Raw genomic sequence first — 19,555 nt, 5'->3', positions numbered from 1 at the left:
ACTACACACAATGGTAGTTAGCTTATCTGTAAATAGATTTATTTCATTTTATAAATCCATATTTCTGTTATTTTGAGTCAATCTCTTAACAGGGTAGTCAATACACCAATAGATTCTTCACTTTAAGCAGGGAATATTTGACTTCAATTAGAATTAGCCCTCCTGTCAAAATAAAATTCTGGCCATGTTCCTGGCTTGTACGTGATCTAAATTGCAAATTGTTCTTGGTTACATATCAGAATTGATCTCGAGTGTTTTAAGCATGCTCCTCCCAGGATTCAATCCCAGATCTCAGGTAAAGGAAATTATTTTCCCTGTTGAATTTTCTCACCACGTGTGGATCACTCCATAAAGGTATGCCTATGGCTTGCCTTCTGTTATTTCTGTGTAGAAAAACTATTTTAAATATTCTCTTTTCAGGTTATAGAGTAATATTTATTGGTTATGGCTTGATAGTAATAACAATTTGTGGTCTGATGCTACTCAGGTCCTTGTTGACTGAATAATACATATATCTTATGGTAATTTATTTCCCTCATTTTAAATGAGATACATAATATGTTCCAGCAGTGGAAGTATTTTCTTTGAGTTGCTAATGAAAATTGGTGCTGGTACACCTAAACTTTTCATCAAAAAGACAGCTGTGATTCGTATCCAAAAAGATCCACCTCTCTGCTAGCTGTTAACCATGCATATTTTACTCTTTCAAGTTTTTTTTATTTTTATGCACCACGGTTTTTAAGGAAAAGCTTGGCTGTTCTATTGAATCTGTTCATAGAACTTACTTATCTTTTGATTGACATTTTTGGTAATTCAATTTTTTTGTAAGTTGTTGGACCTTATTGTGCATGTAGTAATTTTGATGCTATACATCCAATTGTGTAGTATATTTTGGCATGGAAGTTTTTAATAAGTCATGGAGTGGATGGGATATTGGTCATAGTGGAAGTTCCTATACTATCAGTCATTGAAGCCATCCCTCTCTTCTGATTTCCCTCACAGTGAGAAAGACATCTGGTGCCGGAAGGGAGAGTTCTAGCAAGAAGGAGATGTCTCCCCCCACGGTCAGCCACCCCACCCCTCAGGCCCCAACCTACCCCCCTCACCCCATGTCCTCTGCCTCTCCACTGCACCACAGCATCTCAAATGCCATCACCACGACGACCTCCATCTGCACGCCTCCCTCCATGGTGCCTCACCAAGTTCAAAACTCCTCCCCACACCACATGTCCTCACTGCCTCCCCACCACCTCCCCCCCCAGCACCCATCCCTCCCCCCTCACCAGGGCCTCCCACCCTCCCATCACCCCATGCCTCCATCCCAGCCCCCATATCCACCGATGGTGCCATCGGGTAGTCCCTCCTCCCTACCACCCAGTTCGACAGCTTCGAGACAGCCGTGCATGGGGGGTGGTGTCGCAGTGAGACCCACTTGCCCTTCATCTCCCAGCAGGGGTCAGCCACAGCAGCAAACGCAACATCAGCAGCACTCAAACGCTGCTTCCCCTTCTGCAAAACAGCAACAGGGAAGAGGTGTCTCGGGTGGAGTGATCACCAGCCAGCAATCGGCACCAAGGAAGGATCCACCTGTTTTCGTGCGACCCTTTGAGGACAATTTCCAATCCAGCAAGTCGTCTCCTCCTTGTTCAGCCCCTCAACCCGCGCAAGTGCCCCTCCAGCAACACATGCGGACTTCCCCCACTGCCCATCTCCCAACTCAAAATGCGGTGGTGACGAATGCCGCTTGCCCCACTTACGGCCCAGCCCATGATCACATGCGAATCCCAGAAGTCCCAATGATGCATCCCCACATTCAGCCTCCTCAGCCACAGCACTCGTCTAGCACTGCTGTTGAGCCTCCCAAAGGAGCAGTGCCAACTACCACTACATCTGCCCTTGGACCACAATCATCTTCCCCCTCCCTCATGTCCTCCTCACATCATGGGAAGTATGGAATAAATGGGAGTGTGGGTGGCAACTGTGCTACCCCCAAGGAGTGGAATGGAAGTGTTCCTCACCGGACAGTAGTTGATGGTTTGGATTCCTCAAGCAATAACAATAAGGGTGAAGTGAAGCCGGGACCATATCCAATACCAGGTGTGCAGGGCAACAATGGTTCTCACTCAGTGATGCCCAACCACCACTACACATCGCACCTTGTGTTGCCCACAACCACGGTTACCACCACTACCACCACTTCCACAGCAACCACAACTGTGTCTTCTTTGTCCACCGTGTCCACGCCAATAACGACTTCAGTGGTGGATTCTTTGGCCAAGCGCAATCATCAGCTCTTGCCCCCGCCTCACCAGCAGCCTCCTTACTCCCACCACTTCTACCCACCCCAGCACCAAATCCAGCAGCAGAATCACCTTCCTCCTGTGCCACCTCCTCCGGTTCCGCATGTAATGCGGTTCAACCATGGGGAGCCCGTCCTGAATGTGCCCGATGCCTCAAAGGTGATGGCTGTCTCAGTGGCCTCAAAGGAAGCAAAGTCATTGGCTGCTAACGCTGCGGCAGCCGCAGCAGCTGTTTCCAATGCTCAGCTGCCAACCAACGTGCAGGGGGGTCCAATTCCTGGAGCCCCTTCATCCACTTCTCCTCCTTCCCTACCCATTGGAATCCCTACTCCTCCATCAACTTCATCTGCATTGTTGGCCCTGGGTGATCAGCCGCAACAGCAAAGACTTCCTCAGCAACAACAACCTCTTCCTCCCACTCACCCTGCCGTTGGCAGTCATCCCATCAGCCAGCAGCAGAGACATCCAACTCCCCCTATTATCATCCCACCCACTATTGCCAGGGTCCCTTCCCCATCGTCACGGACTTCTCCTCCTTCCACTACAGCCACCACCACCAACATGACAGCATGGGATTACCACTTAGTCAGCAGAAATCTCTTCAGTAAAAGGGTGAGGAACTTTTTTTCTGACTATGTCATAATTTTTTTCTTTAGCATTACTATTGCATACTTTAAAGAGAGGAGACTTCTGTGACCTACCCTCTGTTACAAAACATTGGTCATGGCATTGTAAGTGTAAGGTGAAGTGCAATTGCTTATTGCTCCTTATCAGCTCCTTCTTTCCTACACCAATTGACATAGCCAATTTAAACAGTAAGTTGACTATTTCCCCAGATTTTACATCAATTGTGTAAGCTAACAATGTCAGGGTGTGTATATCCAAATCTGATTTGTGCAATAAGTGATCATTACATGGAATTTGTATTCAGATCTTCAGATGATTGTTATCTTCAACATTATATGGATTCTATGTATTTTAGAGTGTGTTACCTGATTAGTAAGAACTGTGAATTAGAAGGTAAACCTGTTTTAAATTTTTAACCAACCGTGAACCTTTTATAGAAGTTTTATTACTGAATCTTTCACAAAAAAACATCACATACTTTGTGATACAGATCTCTTCTTTAGATCACATGCATGAACATACATATGTTCATGATCACATGAACAACAACTAAAACTCCCTCTCTTGGGAGGTTCATACATCAACCAAACAAAAGAACAATAATACAAAACAAGATAACACACTATACAACATCTTCCCCTTTAAAAAAGAAACTATTATATTACTACACACAACAATCAGCAGACAAAGTCTTTAAACTTACTTGGCCATTTGACTTGTCTGCCAGACCTCGTATTAACTACAGGATTACTCTTCTGAAGAGAGAATGGCTCTCCCCTTGCTGACACATTCAGATTACTCTTCTGAAGGGAGACTGGCTCTCCCCTTGCTGACACATTCACTTCATTTCTTTTGTACACTCCCCTTCCTTCCTCACCCTCAACCACATACGATCTGGGAGTTTGACCCTTTTCCAAAATAGTTCCCGGTACCCAAATGGAGTTTGGTTTCTTTTGAAACATGACCTTTTGACCCACCCGGTACTGGGGATGGGATTTTGCAGACCGGTCATAATACTCCTTTGATTTATATTTATTCTCCTGGAGAATGGGACGATCTTTATCATATGTAATCTTTGGAATCAAAGCTTGAAAACTACACGGTATATTCGTGTGCAAATTTCTGCTCATTAGATTTGATGCAGGGGAGTGAACTTTGCCTCTAGGAGTGTTTCTGAAATTTAAAAGTGCTAAGTAGGGGTCTTCATTTGAATCCAATGCCTTCTTAAAAATCTTTTTAATAGACTTCACTCCGCTCTCAGCTAAACCGTTTGACTTTGGATAGTGGGGGCTGGAGAGAACATGAAGAAATTCCCACTCTTTAGCAAATTTCTTAAACATTTCAGAGTCAAAACATAATGCCCCATCTGTATACACAACCATGGGAATACCATGCCTAGCAAAGATCGATTTCATTTTCTCCACCACCGTAATAGTCCTTAAATTGTCCAAGGTAGTTACTTCAACAAAGTTAGACAGAGCATCAACCACTACCAAATAATATTTTTGATAGAGTTCAAATATATCACATCCTACTTCTGACCAAGGCAATTGGGGTAGTTTTTTGTACTTCAAAACATTTTTTGATTTGTTATCCTGAAATTTAAGACAAGTTGGACAAGACTTGACAAATTTCTTAATGTCTTGCCCACATCCTAACCAGAACATGGACATTTCAGCACGACTCATCATTCTGTTAATACCAGGGTGACCTGTATGTAATTTTTTCAGCATTTCAATTTTTAAAGAACAAGGAATTACAATTCTATCACCCCTAAAAACCATTCCTTTTACCAAAACCAGTTCATCCTTAAATTCAAAATAGGCCCTACAATCAGAATCAACATCTTTGAAGTACTGAGGCCATCCATTAGAAATGTAAGTCTTGAGTTTGCAATACACAGTATCATTGGAAGCATGCTTTGAGATCAGCTCCCAATTCTCCCTTGTCACCGGCAGATTTTCCAACAGCAGTGCTACCTGCATTTCCACATCATCATCAAATTGGGTATCAACATCACAACTTTCAGCACAAAAATCCCTTGACAAAGTATCAGCAATGAACAAGTATTTACCTGGAGTATGCACTACATTGAGACGGTATGGCTGCAGCTTTAGCATCATTCTTTGTAACCTTGATGGAATTCTGTGAAGTGGTTTGTTGAATAATCCAATTAATGGTTTATGATCAGTTTCCACCCTGACATAATCCTTTCCTAAAATATACTGATTGAATTTTTCTGCACCAAAGCAAATGGCTAATAATTCCTTCTCAATCTGGGAATATCTACTTTGAGTGTCAGTCAAAGCACGAGAAGCATAAGCTATAGGCCGACCCTCCTGAAGCAATGTTGCTCCAATCCCTATTGAACTTGCGTCAACACTCAATGTTAGGTCTAAATTAGGATCATAAAAACCCAATACTGGTGCCTTCGTTAATGCAGCCTTCAGATCACAAAATGCTTTATCCTGATGCTCACTCCAAACAAAATAAATATCATTTCTTAACAATTCCCTCAGCGGAGCACTCCTCACTGAAAAATTTGGTATAAATTTGGACACATAATTAAACATACCTAAAATTCTTTGCAATGACTTTTTATCAGTGGGAGGTTTCAAGGCATTGATTGCTTTTACTTTCTCTTTATCAATTGACATTCCCTGAGAATCAAATGTATGGCCTAAGAAAGTTATTTTATCAGCCAAGAAAACACACTTTGTGCAATTGAATTTAATACCATTAGCCTTTGCTGCCTCCAGCACCTTAATTAAAACCTGCATAACTTCCTCTTTTGTATCTCCCCATATCAAAATATCATCCTGGAAGGAGACAACATGATCTATCTTATCAAAAGTTTGACAAATTATCCTGTGAAAAATTTCAGGTGCACAGTTGAGACCGAATGGAAGTCTTTGAAAAGAATACCTTCCCCAGATGGTTTGAAATGTACACAATTTAGAGCTTTCCTCGTCTAGAGGAAGCATCCAGAATCCAGATTGAGCATCCAACTTACAGAAATATTTTGCCCCAGCCAGCCTTGTTGCTACCTCCTCAATCGTAGGAAATGGAAAATGAGCCCTCTTAATTGCCTTATTCAGTGGTCTAGGATCCAGACATATCCTTAACGACCCATCTTTCTTTTTAATTACTACCATTTGGCTGACCCAGTCTGTTGGTTCAACAATTGGTTTTATAATACCTGCTTTCTCCATGCGATCGAGCTCATTTTTAACTTTGGGCACTAATGAATAGGGTATCTTCCGTGCAGGGGAAACAACAGGTTTCACCTCAGAGTTAATGACAATTTTCACCTGTTGTGGGAGACAACCCACTCGGCCATTGAACAATTCCTGATAATTAGCCAAAATTACCCCTTCAGGACTTAGTGATATTGTTTCGATTCTTGAAATTAATCCCAAAGCCTCTGAAGATTTTAACCCAAGAATATTGGCACACTTATGAGACACCACATAAAATTCTATTGGATAAAAAACCCCTTGAAATCTGCAGTGCAAAACACATTTACCAATAACCGGAAGTTTGTTGTTTGTGAACGAAGTAATTACCACTTTACATTTTTTTAATAAACCGGCATTCAATCCCAAAGCCGTGTACTGAAACAAACTAAGCACATTACACTGCGCACCGGTGTCCACCTTAACCTGAAACAGTTGCCGGTTCACTTCCAGACTAGCCGTGTACCAATCACCACCTTCCTGCATTTGTTGCTTCACTGAAGATACTACCACTGAAAGTTCGCTTATCTCTTGGTCACTATCACTTTCCTGAATGTCCGGGAGTCCATTGATAGAGTTTACTTGCTGCCTTCCGCCTGCGGCTCTACACATTCTAGCAAAATGATTATTTTTCTTACACCGAGAGCACTGTTTGCCGTATGCCGGACAACGGCCATACTCATGCACATACCCACAAAATTTGCATTTACTCTCATCACCCTTATGAGTATCCCGCAGTTCCTTTGGATGCTGCCTCTGCCGTGTTTTTTGTCGCGTTCCACCAACCCAGTTTCGATTAAGTACATCAACATTGGGCTCATCCTTAACTAACAGTTCTTTGTCCATGTCCTTTTCACTCTTAATATTATGTACCTGTTGAGATACTACTACGTGGGATCTACACAAAGCTAAAGCACCCTTAGCATCAATATTAGGAACGCTCAACAGCTTTTCTTGGAGTCTTTTGTCCTGTATCCCACTAATAAATATATCTTTTACTAAGCTATCTGTTAGTGCTCCAAATTCACACTGTAAACTCAGATTTTTTAGTGTCGACATAAAATGCTCAAACGATTCACCCATATCTTGGCGCCTGTTGAAAAATAAATACCTCTGGTAAGTCACGTTGGTGGCCGGAATATAGTGTTCGTCAAATTTCTGCAGTACGATATCTAGTTTTTTTTCATCTCCAGCATCCAGCTGGAAGGACTCGTATACTTCCTGAGCCTCTTCACCCGCTGAATGTAGCAATATCGCTACCTTCCTGGCCTCCGTTACCTTGTCGTAATAGGCATCCACAAACGTAACGAATTGGCGCCGAAACTTCTTCCAATTCACTGCCATATCCCCAATAGTGCTTAACGCGGCCAACATTCCAACTGGCGAAGCCATCACCGCTGCCACCAAGTTTTATTACTGAATCTTTCACAAAAAAACATCACATACTTTGTGATACAGATCTCTTCTTTAGATCACATGCATGAACATACATATGTTCATGATCACATGAACAACAACTAAAACTCCCTCTCTTGGGAGGTTCATACATCAACCAAACAAAAGAACAATAATACAAAACAAGATAACACACTATACAACAGATGCAATTAGTGGGCAATAGCCTTTACTGCTATGTTAATGCTCTAAAAAACGACAAATTTGGTATCCTTGGGAATATACTTTCAAGTTATACATATTACCATTTAAAATGCAATACATAAATTGTTTTCTTTCACCACTGTTTGTCATATTTAAATGTTATCTGAAATTTTTGATAGTGTTCATAAAAGAGTATTTTTTAAATTTATATTAATTATTTTACTGTTATCGATTCTAAATGCCAAGCAAAAAATTGTTTGCCACCTATCCTTAGCAGAACTGTATTGATATTACTTGAGGTATCTCATTAAAATTGACAATATAAGGCCCTACATCACACTCATTACACTAAGAAATTTATTCAAAATTTGGTACTTCCCTTTGAAAAATCTGCATATCTTCAAATCAGTTCCACTGTACCACCTTGTATTTTTTCATTTTCATTGATATGGTTGGAAGTTTCCCTCTGAAGGGATAAGTCATAACCTTCACGCCAAAAACTCTAGGGCCAATTTTTTTTCTCTCGTATGCATGATATAATACGTGGAGGGTCTGTATGATGGAAGAAATGGGAAGGAGAGATAAGATATGCAGTGGAGGAGGATAATCTTAGGCCGGGGATATTAGATTCGGAAATCAAGAGAGCACTACGTGATACGAAGGCTAGGAGAGCAGTAGGCGTGGACAATATACCGTGTGATCTTCTGAAGAATCTAGGGATGGATAGTAAGAAAATGTTTTTCAAACTAGTGCGCAGGATCTATGAGGAGGGATGTTGGCCGGAAGATTTCGTGAAGACGGTTTTAATTCCACTTCCGAAAAAGAAGAAAGCTGTGGAATGCGGAGATTATAGGACTATCAGCCTAATATCGCTTGCGGCAAAAGTGGTACTGAAGATATTGAACAGATGAATGAAGGCGTGGGCAAATGAGTATTTGGGCAAAGATCAGTTTGGTTTCAGAAAAGGGAAATCATTTCGTAATGCAATTGCAGTAATGAGGTCCCTCGTGGAGAGGAACCTAGAATATGGCCAGGATGTATATGCCTGTTTCGTGGATTTGGAAAAGCGTTTGATAGGGTGAACTGGGTGAAGTTAATGGACATTCTCAAGAGAACAGGTGTAGATTGGAGGGATAGACGACTGATTCATAATCTGTGAGTGGCCCAGACTGCGCAAGTGAGGGTAGTGGACAGAGAATCTGGGTGGGCAAGCATTTGCCGAGGTGTGAGGCAAGGCTATCCTCTTTTGCCGCTGCTTTTTAATGTATATGCTGAGGAGATGGTAAGAGAAGCGTGGGACGAGTTGAAAGCTGGAGTGAAAGTGGGAGGAATGATGTTTAAATCGGTAAGGTTCGTGGATGATCAGACGCTGATTAGCCAGTCAGCAAGGGGACTGCAGGCTCTAGTGGATGGGTTAGACGAGCAGTGCAAGGAGTATGGGATGAGAATTAATCACAAGAAGACTAAGGTTATGCAGTTTTGTAAAGTATTGCGAGCGAGGAATGTGAGACTCAAGATTAAAGTGGGTGGGAAAAAACTTGAGCAGGTAGACCAAGTCAACTATTTGGGCAGCACATCAGAGGAAAACAGACACAGTAGCAAAGACATCAGGAAGCGAATTGCACTAGCAAAGGAGGCGTTCATGAATAGGAAGGAGCTTCTGAGAGGATGGCTATGTAAGAGTTTAAAGAAAAGGTTAGTGAAGAGTTTGATCTGGAGTGAAGCTCTCTACGGTGCGGAAACGTGGACAGTGAGGAAGGAGACAAGAGATGATTGGAGGCATTTGAGATGTGGGTATGGAGAATAATGGTGAGGGTGAAATGGATGGAGAGGAAAAAGAACGACGAAGTGCTGGATATGGTGGGCGAGGAAAGGCAGCTTTTGGATGAGATACGGAGGAGACAGAAGGTATGGATGGAGGGAGTACTTAGCAAGGAGGGGATGTTGAAAATGGTATTAGAATGTTAGGGAAATAAGGGAGGGGAAGGAAAAGAATAGGATTTTTAGATAGATTGAAAGGGAGTAGGGCTTACTGTGAATTGAAGAAAGCAGTGCTGGACGGAAAGGGGGGCTCCAGATCACTTCTTTAGTACTCCATGGAAACCTACCAGAACCGGTAGAATACTGTAGTAAAAAATGCATGATTTACAGCATTCTCCCTTCCATCAGAAACTTTAAACTTTGATACATTCAAATGCGAAGTAAGTACATGGAACTGCCGCCGTCATTGCCTACGTTTCCTTTCCATGCTCATTTGGTTAATGATTAGTCAATATTTGCAATGAATGGTAATTTCAGTAACCTGCTGGCCACCCGACTTTGCTTTAGTTTTCACCTTGTTTACACCCATAACCCTTTAATCACCATTGGCAACTGCCCAGGTTTGCACTTGTATCAATAGAACCGTGGATTTATGTAAATGAATCTTATCCATGTTTAAGCCTCTGAGGTGCATATTACTGATGCATGTTTTAACCTTTATTAAATTAGATAATTTTCAAAGGCTGTGGTTGCCGTGAATATTTTGCTGACAAAGATGATTTGCATTTTTTTCTCATTGTGAAATGCATTTTCCAGGTGAATGAACTCATTCCTCCCTGCAGCACAACCACTCCAGCTCCCCCACCCCCTGTGCCTGCTGACGCAGTGATAAAAATTGAACCCCCACAGACCCCACCTCCACCGCAAACGAACCAAACAGTGGTGAACCAATCGGGAAGTAGCCATGTGGAAGGCACATGCATCAAGGAACAACTGCAAACGCATAGGCGGCCATCGCCCCCTCTCATGAGCAAGCTGGACTTGGCTGAGAAGAGGAGGAAGGATCGACGTATGAGGAGGACATGGAATAGTCTGATTGGACGAAATGCGAGTGAAGGTGGCAATGCGGGCGGGTGCGCTACCCCTGCCTCTCGCACCGATGCGTCCTCGCCTGGGTCCCGCATGAATGGCACACTACCGCTCTCTGGCTCCGAATCCGAGTTGGACTGGGACTCTGACGGAGGTGGAGGGGGGGGAGGAGGAGGTGGTGGGGCTGGAGGTGGAGGGTGTGGGGGTGGAGGGAATGCTGGGAGTGAGTGGGTGAGCAGCGGGGGGAAGCGATGGTGCTCTGGTGTTGGAGGAAATGGGTTGCGCTCGCTCGTGGCCACTGTGGTGCTCACCAAGGGACCCCCTGCACAGCTGGATGCCTCTCCGAGGAAACTCGCTTTTCTCAAAATATTTGGCCTTACTACATTGAAGAAGAGAGATGGTGAGTGGCAAAGGAGAATGAATCCTCGTTCTCCACATAATTACTTAACTTGTGGAGTATTTCTATCCTACTGCTATAAAAGCAGTGAAATTTACATCAATTGTGTAAGGAAAATTCCATTGGAGCAGTAATCAAAGCATGGACCAATGGCTCTCCAGGCGACTGTGCTAACCACTATGTACCAGGTTCCATGATTCTCTTGCCTTAGGAAATAAATTTTGTTGGGTATCAAGGAGCCTGGATAGAGTAGTGGTATGCTTAGTGGCCCCAAAAGCCGAAGGTCAGTGACTGGATTTCTATTGCGGGGTAATTTTTTTACCATGGCAATTAACATGAGTAAGTTAACTTGGCAAGACATACGAGTTGATAGTTAAAGAAATGTGTGTGCTAATTCACAATAATATAATATAACTTGACTTGGTATTTCTACTAGTTGAGAAAAACTAATTTTTTTCTTTCTCAGCTGGAAGCAATCAGTAACTATCAGAAGCAATGGCTATCAGTAATCGTTAACACTATGGAGAGTCCTCTAAAATTGAATCACATGTAGCAGTCTGAGCTGTAATTTAATCTTTGTTAGCAAAGTCACCCCTAGTTGATATGGGCATCAATCAGACTTATAAAACATTTAAGCACCTTGTTAATTTTTTTTGTTTATCACACCCCAAAATTGCTCTTCAGCTACATACCGTCTGTGTGTCAATTTAAAGGTGACTTAAAATTTGAGTGCAATTTGTTTCAACCCTTTTTTTCCATGTTAATTTGACAGATCTGGAGTTGGCCAAGTGTGAGCGTCGCTTTGCCCGTCACTGGGAGCGTGTGGGTGGCTGTCCACCTCCTGTGGCCTCCACTTCTCCCCCTGCAATTGTGGAACCTGGGAAGATTATTAACGAGAGGGATGCAAGTGCAGGCTCACTGCTTCCCTATCCTCCAGCCACCCCTGACACACTGCTTCGCGCATCTGATTATTCGGCACGGGTCCGATTCCTCACCTCTTTGGAGTTGGAGAGTGTTCCTCGTTCGAAAAGAGAAGGTTGGTCACTTCTTTATTGGTTATCATTTGAGAGTGTTGCTGTTTCCTTCACCCTCTTAATCTGTGTAGTACCTTGCAAGCCACCTCACTGGTGTTTCATTCATTATGGATAGAGTAGTGGTATGCTTAGTGGCCCCAAAAGCCAATCACTATGTATATAAAAAAAATAATAAAAATAGTTCTCATTCATAAATTCCTACAAAGCATGCAGCACTCTATGCTGGAAAAGAATATAACACCAATTCAGTTGTTTTGAAGACTAAAATTTGCTAATTTAGGTATTAAAAAAGATTCTACTCTAGGATGGTTGGAATCAAACAAAGGGTTTACCGAGAAGAAGTGAAGGTAAAACAATCCTCAAAAATGGTATGAGGAGGAAAAAAACAATTCATTGCAAATACAGAAAGAACAAAGTAATGCAGTGAGGCTTTGCTCTTTTTGATCAAAAAGATGAAAATGAGGCACAATGATTATTTATTGGGCTACGTTTTACTTTCAAAAATAAATAATGGAAGTACCATGATGTTCTAACATGTTCCTTCTTTTTTTCAAACTCCAGACATGGAGATCATCTGGCAAGCAATCGTGGAGGAGAGGATACGAAGGAATAGTATCAACTCAGTGGTGCTGTACAGCAGTAGAGTAATTTCAGAGAATGCTGTGTCCATGGGTCAAACATTTATGGGACCATATCTCACGAGGGGAACAAGTCGAGGGAATGGGTGCGTGGGCAAGAGTCGCAAGAGACTCAGGGATGGGAGCTTCCTCACTCCCAAGGCTAGCTTGATGAGGGGATACCAACTAAGGAATGGTTCACAAAGCGCGGGTGAGAACATGTTGAGTGTCAGTGATGCTACCCTTATCAGTTCGAGAGGATACCCACACGGTGGCTATAACCACCAGGCATCTGGGCTGAACCACTTCCATCGTGTTCCTCACGGCCACTCGTACCAGCAGCTGATGGGTGGTTCCTCTTCTGCCTCATCGCTTCACCACCACAACTCACTCCTCAATTCTCCACAGCATCACCTTTCCTCTTACGCCCAAATCCCGCCCACAAAGGTTCCAAAATATCCCCACCTTCCCCTCCAGGTGCCCATCTCTGCAAACCCAACTGCCAGCCTTCTTCACAATGGACTGAAGCCTGGCCATGAAGATGTGGCAAAATTGGCTGTGAAAAAAGAGGTAATGGAAGAGGATCTGGACGTAGATGAGGAGAATGAAGAGGAGTTTGAGGAGGATGATGAGGAGGACCTTGGGGAAGAGGACGAAGAGAGTGAGGGGATGAGAGGGTCCAGAAGGGGAGCAGAAGGGAGGTATCGAGGAGGAAGGGCCACTCCCAGTGCTTCTAAGTCCTTTAAATGGCCAGGGATGGAGGAAGTCATGGAGTCGTACCAACGATACTCTCAAGGTAAGTTTTAATTTTTAAATGGATAAATAATAATTGTTCGTGTATGATAATAAATTCACAAATCACAAATTGATACATTTTGGCTTTTGGTTGCTATAAGTATATTCCTGCAGTAAGCTACCATCATGACATAAATTGCTATTCATCAAATAGATTACAAAATAAAAAATCATTTGTGTGAAATACATATATGAATAAATCAAAATTTGGATAGAAATTCTGAATGGATGTACATATATTAAGACCATCCTGAAAAATGAGCGAGCGCACAAACTGAGTGTATTCAGAGCAGTTGCATCCAGGGATCTGGAGTGCTCTTTTGCTCTGCTATGCTCCATTGTCGGAGCGGAGCAGTTCAATTACCTGATGCTCCACTCCGGAGGGAAGTGACGATAATGGGGCTGAGATGCTCCACTCTGGAGCGGAAAATTTCTTGTGAGATCACTATGACTGACACCATTCCGGATCACTACACTAATGCCAATGCTTTGCTTCCTTGAGGGCAGTCAATGTGGGCTCACTTCTAGGGCTGTGGTACGCATAGAATATTCCGTCGCTATTTTTATATTGCGATATTAATTCATGATCGATGCTATTTTTGGTTTTAGCTCATGCCAATACATTTTAATATACAAATGGTATAATGTATAAAAATACTTTTCGTATGCGGATTTACGATTAGTGTTTTTTCAATCACATTGAGTTAAATATTTTTGAATAATTATTAATTTTAATGATAATCTGAAGGCTTATCACCGTGCTATAGTTGATATTCACTACATATATTGTTATATAATATGACAGGCATTGTAACATCTTTTATTAATTTCATTATGGCGGTAGAAATTTCGATTTCAGGCGATATCAAAAAAATTAAAATGCTGTAGTTTACCTACTATGCAGACTACCATTAGCAAACTTCTTGGATATCATTTTTTACTCTATACTACCCTATTGCGTTAAAATATGCTTTGAGTTTACGAAATTTGATTGTGCTTCATGAAATATCCTACCAGGTACTAATCACAATAATTGGCCAGGATTGTGTGGTTTTTAAGCAATGCCATAGCGTAAATTTAAAATGCGAAGGATTTGGGCCTGGCCCATTCGTTGGGTGTAAAGAATATTTTTGATGGAATTTTACTGTATATACTTCAATCTTAAGCTCATAACTTTTTTACCATAACATAAAATTTTTAACATAATGCTCCACCTGAGTACTCCTCTCTTGATTCGCTCCGACCTGCTCTGCTCCGGCTGGAGCAACAATGAAAATTCACTCCGCTCCCCTGCTGCTCCAGGTCCCTGGTTGCATCCATGGATAAATTCCATACATGGATCGCTCACTCCTCAAGTGTCAGACCATCTTGAAGACAAGTGCGTCCACACTCCTGCTTGCTCTGGCAGATTATTGCCCTTTTCTGCTCTCGTTTGGGCTCTTTCTCCTCTCAATATTGGGTGTATCATTAATTCTGTAATCCCAAGGATATAAGAAACAAACAGTAAAAATTGATGCTTGGAGAAGTTGATCTAGCTAGTGTTCTATGGGATTATCATGGCTGGTAATGTTGCCTCATCATTGGAATCCAGGCCATTTCTTATGAGGCATTTTTTGTGAATTCTTAACATATGTACGTACTGAGGTGCTGAGGCAATTTCATTGTGTTACATGGAAGTTGGGAAGCATGATCATATTGTGAATACAAGCGAGAAAAATAGCCCAATTGTCAATTATTTTCAGGTGTGTGCATCAGAGTGTTCTGTGTATGTAAGTGTCACATATAAAACAGCCTTCTTAAGTAGCATACTTGTTATCATAATTTCAGAGAAATCGGCTTTTCTCATATATGTACTTTTAATGACTCACACAGGGATGGAGAAATCTGTGGACTTTGTGGCATAACAAGGGTTACAGTTATCATTGCCATCTGCAATTTTTTCCATCCTCGGTGAGATCTACAGGAACTGAATATGATAACCAAATTCTCATCTTCAAAAACTTTTTCCATGAATTTTAGCTTACTGCTTGCTTTCGTAGGGACCTAGTTGCTGCTGGCCAATCAGGTTTGGTCCAAATAATATTGGCATTACGATGATAATTGTTCATGTGTGGGTTTCCATATTTCTCATGAAGCATGTTATTACTTGCCATTTAGTCTTGTTTAAGTAGAAGTATTATGTGATAGCTGCCTTGTCAGTTTCAAGAAGTCTTGGTTTGTTAATGGCAATTCTGCTTCTCTCAAAATTCTTTTACTTTGGCTTGTGCTTTTTAATTATGGTTTAAGACTCTAAATGAGTGATAAGGCATTGCAAATGTATTATTTAGAAAATTTGTTTTGACACTTAGAGAAATAACACTGTAGCATTCACAAAAAATTGCCACCTTTAGCCATTACTGAGGAGCTGTTTGTTCAAGGGATTTAGTAAAATCACTCATTCGAAAATATTTATTTTCAAGACAAAGAGGTAGAGATAGATTATTAATTCATTGGAGAGGTTCTATGAAATAGAGTATGTCATCAAAAATATAACTTGGACCTATTTGACTGCCTCAAGCTCAGTTTTACGGCATAATCTGGGAAAAAAGGGAGTGCATTGACATATTATTACCAAGGCATTAGAATTTGTCTATGATGATGGTGTTTGAATCTAGTGATTGTGAAAATCATCTCTCAAATCATAAAGATAAACTTTTTACCTTATTAATTATATAAGGTAAAAGGGTAAAAAATTAAATTTACATAAATTATAGATAAATTTTGACTGTATTGTTTGATTGGGCTATATTTTCAGTCTGCCTTTGCCTTGTTGCGGTAGTGATTAAGAGCAATATTTGTCTTTTCCAGAGCGGACGATGGAAAGGGAGATCTTGGGAGAGCAGGTTCGTCGTTTAATGAATATGCTGGGAGAGAGGAAGGCAGAAGCAGATGCGTTGGAGCGACGCTTGCGGGAACTTTTGGCCAAGAGGACCTTGCACGATCAGCAGAGGCATCGCACCCAGGCCGCCCTGGACCACCTGCATGCGTGCCTAAGGGCATTACGGTAGCTGGCCAAGGGGGGGCCCCCTCCCCCTTCTTCCTTTGTATGGTGCACGAGAAGGAGAGACGAGTGCAAGAAGTCTCTACCAGTCTCTTGCTCCGGCACAAGTCAATCCTGCACAAGACTTGTGAACGTGCTGGCCGAACCAGTTATTTTGGTTGTGGCTGAAGCATTGAAGTGATCAGTTTTGTGTTCCAATGCTGTTTTATTGCCAATGACAGTGTTACCATATTTTGTTGTAACCTAACAAAAAAAATGCTGCCCTGCCTTTTTCTGATGTGATTTTCACAGAAAGAAGTAATGTTTTGTGATTAAAATGCAGGTAATTTACCCATATACCCTGTTGAGTGATGGTTCAGCAGTCGTCTTTCCCACACCCTTCTCATGCTGTCCCTTTTCTGGTGAAGGCCAATCATAAAAATCAGCGAATCTATGAAACACATTTCCATCCATTAAAATATGGCTACTACCCTCAGTTGCTCCTGAAGACCATTGCAGCTAAGATATTTGCTTGGCCTGAAGACATTTTAAGGCAAATTCAGGGATACATATTAACTGTGTAAATAATTATTTGCCACCAAATTGAAACCAGAAAGGGATATGTGTCTACAGTTTTATTTAATTTTTCTCAGTTTATCTTTCTTTGGGATATCTGGAGGACTGTTTGGATTCAAATACTATTATAATAGAATCCTAATAATGGTGTTAAGACATTCCATGGCTGTTGATTGATGAATATTTAAGTAAGGACTGCAGTTTGAATGAAATGCTGAAAGCATAGTACTAGCCTGGAAAAAATGAATCCCCAACAGTTAAGGTGAATCAAGCTAGTCTACAACCTGCCAAGTGCATTCATTTCTTTCTTTTTTACTTGTGGCTTTTAGTGTACAACAAGTACCCTTTTTATATAAACTCTTCAATCAGGTGTTATCTTCTCTGATATGTCAAATCAGAATTTAAACTGGAGTTTTTAAAGGGCAGGCGTGCAATTTTAAGGGAAAACTAAAATTATGTTTGTCACACAAAATGAACAAAGGGAGGTAGAAAGAGCCCAGTTTCAATAGTGGCACATTCCAAGGTTGGTGTGGTTTGTGACATGAGTGTTTTTATCTGAAGAGTGGACTCCTTGAATTATGGTGCAAGTAAGCAGTGGTGGAGTAGTCAAAAGAAAAGAGCTACCCTCATACCCCTAACCCTGAGCTACTGCCATTTATATTTCATTTTGCCTAATGACTCCTGTCCAGTTGTATCTGCTGAGGGTGTGACATAGACTACTAAACCATAATGGACTGGCTTTTCAGTGCCTGAGATCATTACCAATAATAATAATGATAGTAATAACTACTTTGTAAATATTTATGTTTTTATTTTCTACATAAAATATTTTATCCAGTTGTTACTTCCCTATTTCAAGCATGGAAATAGTATGTGTGTATATTGTATGTTTGTAATATGAACTATCTTTGTAATATTTATACATTTACCGTAGGATAGCGAAGTGTTTGCTGGGATGATACCACTCATTCCAATCTGATTAATGAATAAATGAAGTATAGAATGATCATACTCAATGTTTTGAATTATTCAAGTAGCCATCTCTTTCAATGATCATCAATTTGTTGTTCATTTTGTTGTAAGCAACTCCTTAAATTTCCCTTGTGCATATCTTCAGTCCTCAAATTTATTTATATGTATGTACATATTGCCAAACTAACCTTAAGGTTGAATCACACTGTGAGATATTTTCTGTTGGTTTCATTACTATTTATGTCTTTAAGCTCAGGCATATGATTAATGATATAAATTAATTTCATCATTCAGTAATAATGAAATTCATAGTTATTAATCAGTGATTTTAAGTACAGAAATTGTTTGTATTATAGGTTTTGCCAGTTACAAGGGTGATATAACATAATTGATAATATCGTGAAGATACAGATATTGAAATGGTAAATGTATATGGTGCATATTAATATGTTAGCATTTAAGAATATGATTTTTAAGTTAAAGTAAATCAAATTTCAGGTGATGAGGAATTCCAGTTAGTTGAGGAAAGATAACAGGGAAGTTAGGAGGAGGTGATGATAATAGGGTAGTTTCCTTCATCGAAGAAAATGAAAGGCATTGATAGCGATTCGTTACCCACCATTAGTGTATTCATAATATAAAAATTATTTGGTTTTAGAAATCCCAGTTTAGACGAATCTTAATGGTCAATTTTAACCTCATTTGAAAAAGGCCAGATTGGCACCCATTCGATGCCACTCCACGTGACGTCACAGGGACCAAGATTCTATACGAGTAGTCCGGAGTTTTGCATCGTCATAGATTACCGGTGAATGCATGAAGCACAGAGCTCAGGGAAACGTCTCTTAATAATCACATATTAAAATTACCTATTGTCGGAAAGTTTCCTTCATTTGATAGGGCATTAATAATCCTTATTTAAGCCAAGTGCTACCTGCTACTCTGGTACCTGCTAGCAGCCTTCATTGTATCGGCGCTCATATTACTTAAACATCACACCAATACAAAATCACTAAATTCACTGTGCTCATGAGCAATGAGGTAGAGTATACTCAAAATTGACCAGTAAAAACATCACAACATAAAAGCATAATTCAGTATAAATTCACAGTATAAGCTCATAGAACACAAGAATAAACACTACCATTACCATAGCATCAAAATATAATAGTAGAAAATATACCTGTCTCAGTAAATTCCTTATTTGAGCTACTTAGCTGTAAAAAAATTCCAGGTTATTTCCAAAAAGGTTAATATTCCTTGAATTTTTCTTGATGAGGGGCAACATAACAATTTCAAGTCCTGTGAAAATTGTTAGAAAACACTGGGTTAGTCCTAGCATTGTGTAGTGGGACTAGATTGGCGTTCCCAAGAATATCCTATTCCAACTGGGCCAATTCCTACTTTTGTTGCAGTCAAAAGACTAGGGCAGAATAAATTCAATAACAGAGATTGACAAAACTGGTGCTTTCATTTGGCCAAAGTATTTATCATCATATGAGTCTATATTAACTGAAGCATATACACTTAATA

The 19,555-nt window shown here is 40.8% G+C and overlaps 1 protein-coding gene across 1 annotated transcript in view; it reads left to right on the top strand.

The window, feature by feature from the left end:
• Positions 1-18,061, top strand: part of LOC124155155 — a 342,994-nt gene extending 324,933 nt beyond the window's left edge. The window contains exons 14-18 of the mRNA XM_046528872.1: positions 1,003-2,912; positions 10,340-11,012; positions 11,782-12,045; positions 12,605-13,456; positions 16,303-18,061. Coding sequence (XP_046384828.1) covers positions 1,003-2,912; positions 10,340-11,012; positions 11,782-12,045; positions 12,605-13,456; positions 16,303-16,502 — 3,899 coding nt within the window. The 3' untranslated portion in view covers positions 16,503-18,061. The remainder of the gene's footprint in view (positions 1-1,002; positions 2,913-10,339; positions 11,013-11,781; positions 12,046-12,604; positions 13,457-16,302) is intronic.
• Positions 18,062-19,555: the final 1,494 nt, after the last annotated feature.

Source organism: Ischnura elegans, chromosome 3 (assembly GCF_921293095.1).
Source record: "Ischnura elegans chromosome 3, ioIscEleg1.1, whole genome shotgun sequence".
Taxonomy (NCBI): Eukaryota; Metazoa; Arthropoda; class Insecta; order Odonata; family Coenagrionidae; genus Ischnura; species Ischnura elegans.
This window is presented reverse-complemented; position numbering and strand designations above follow the sequence as displayed.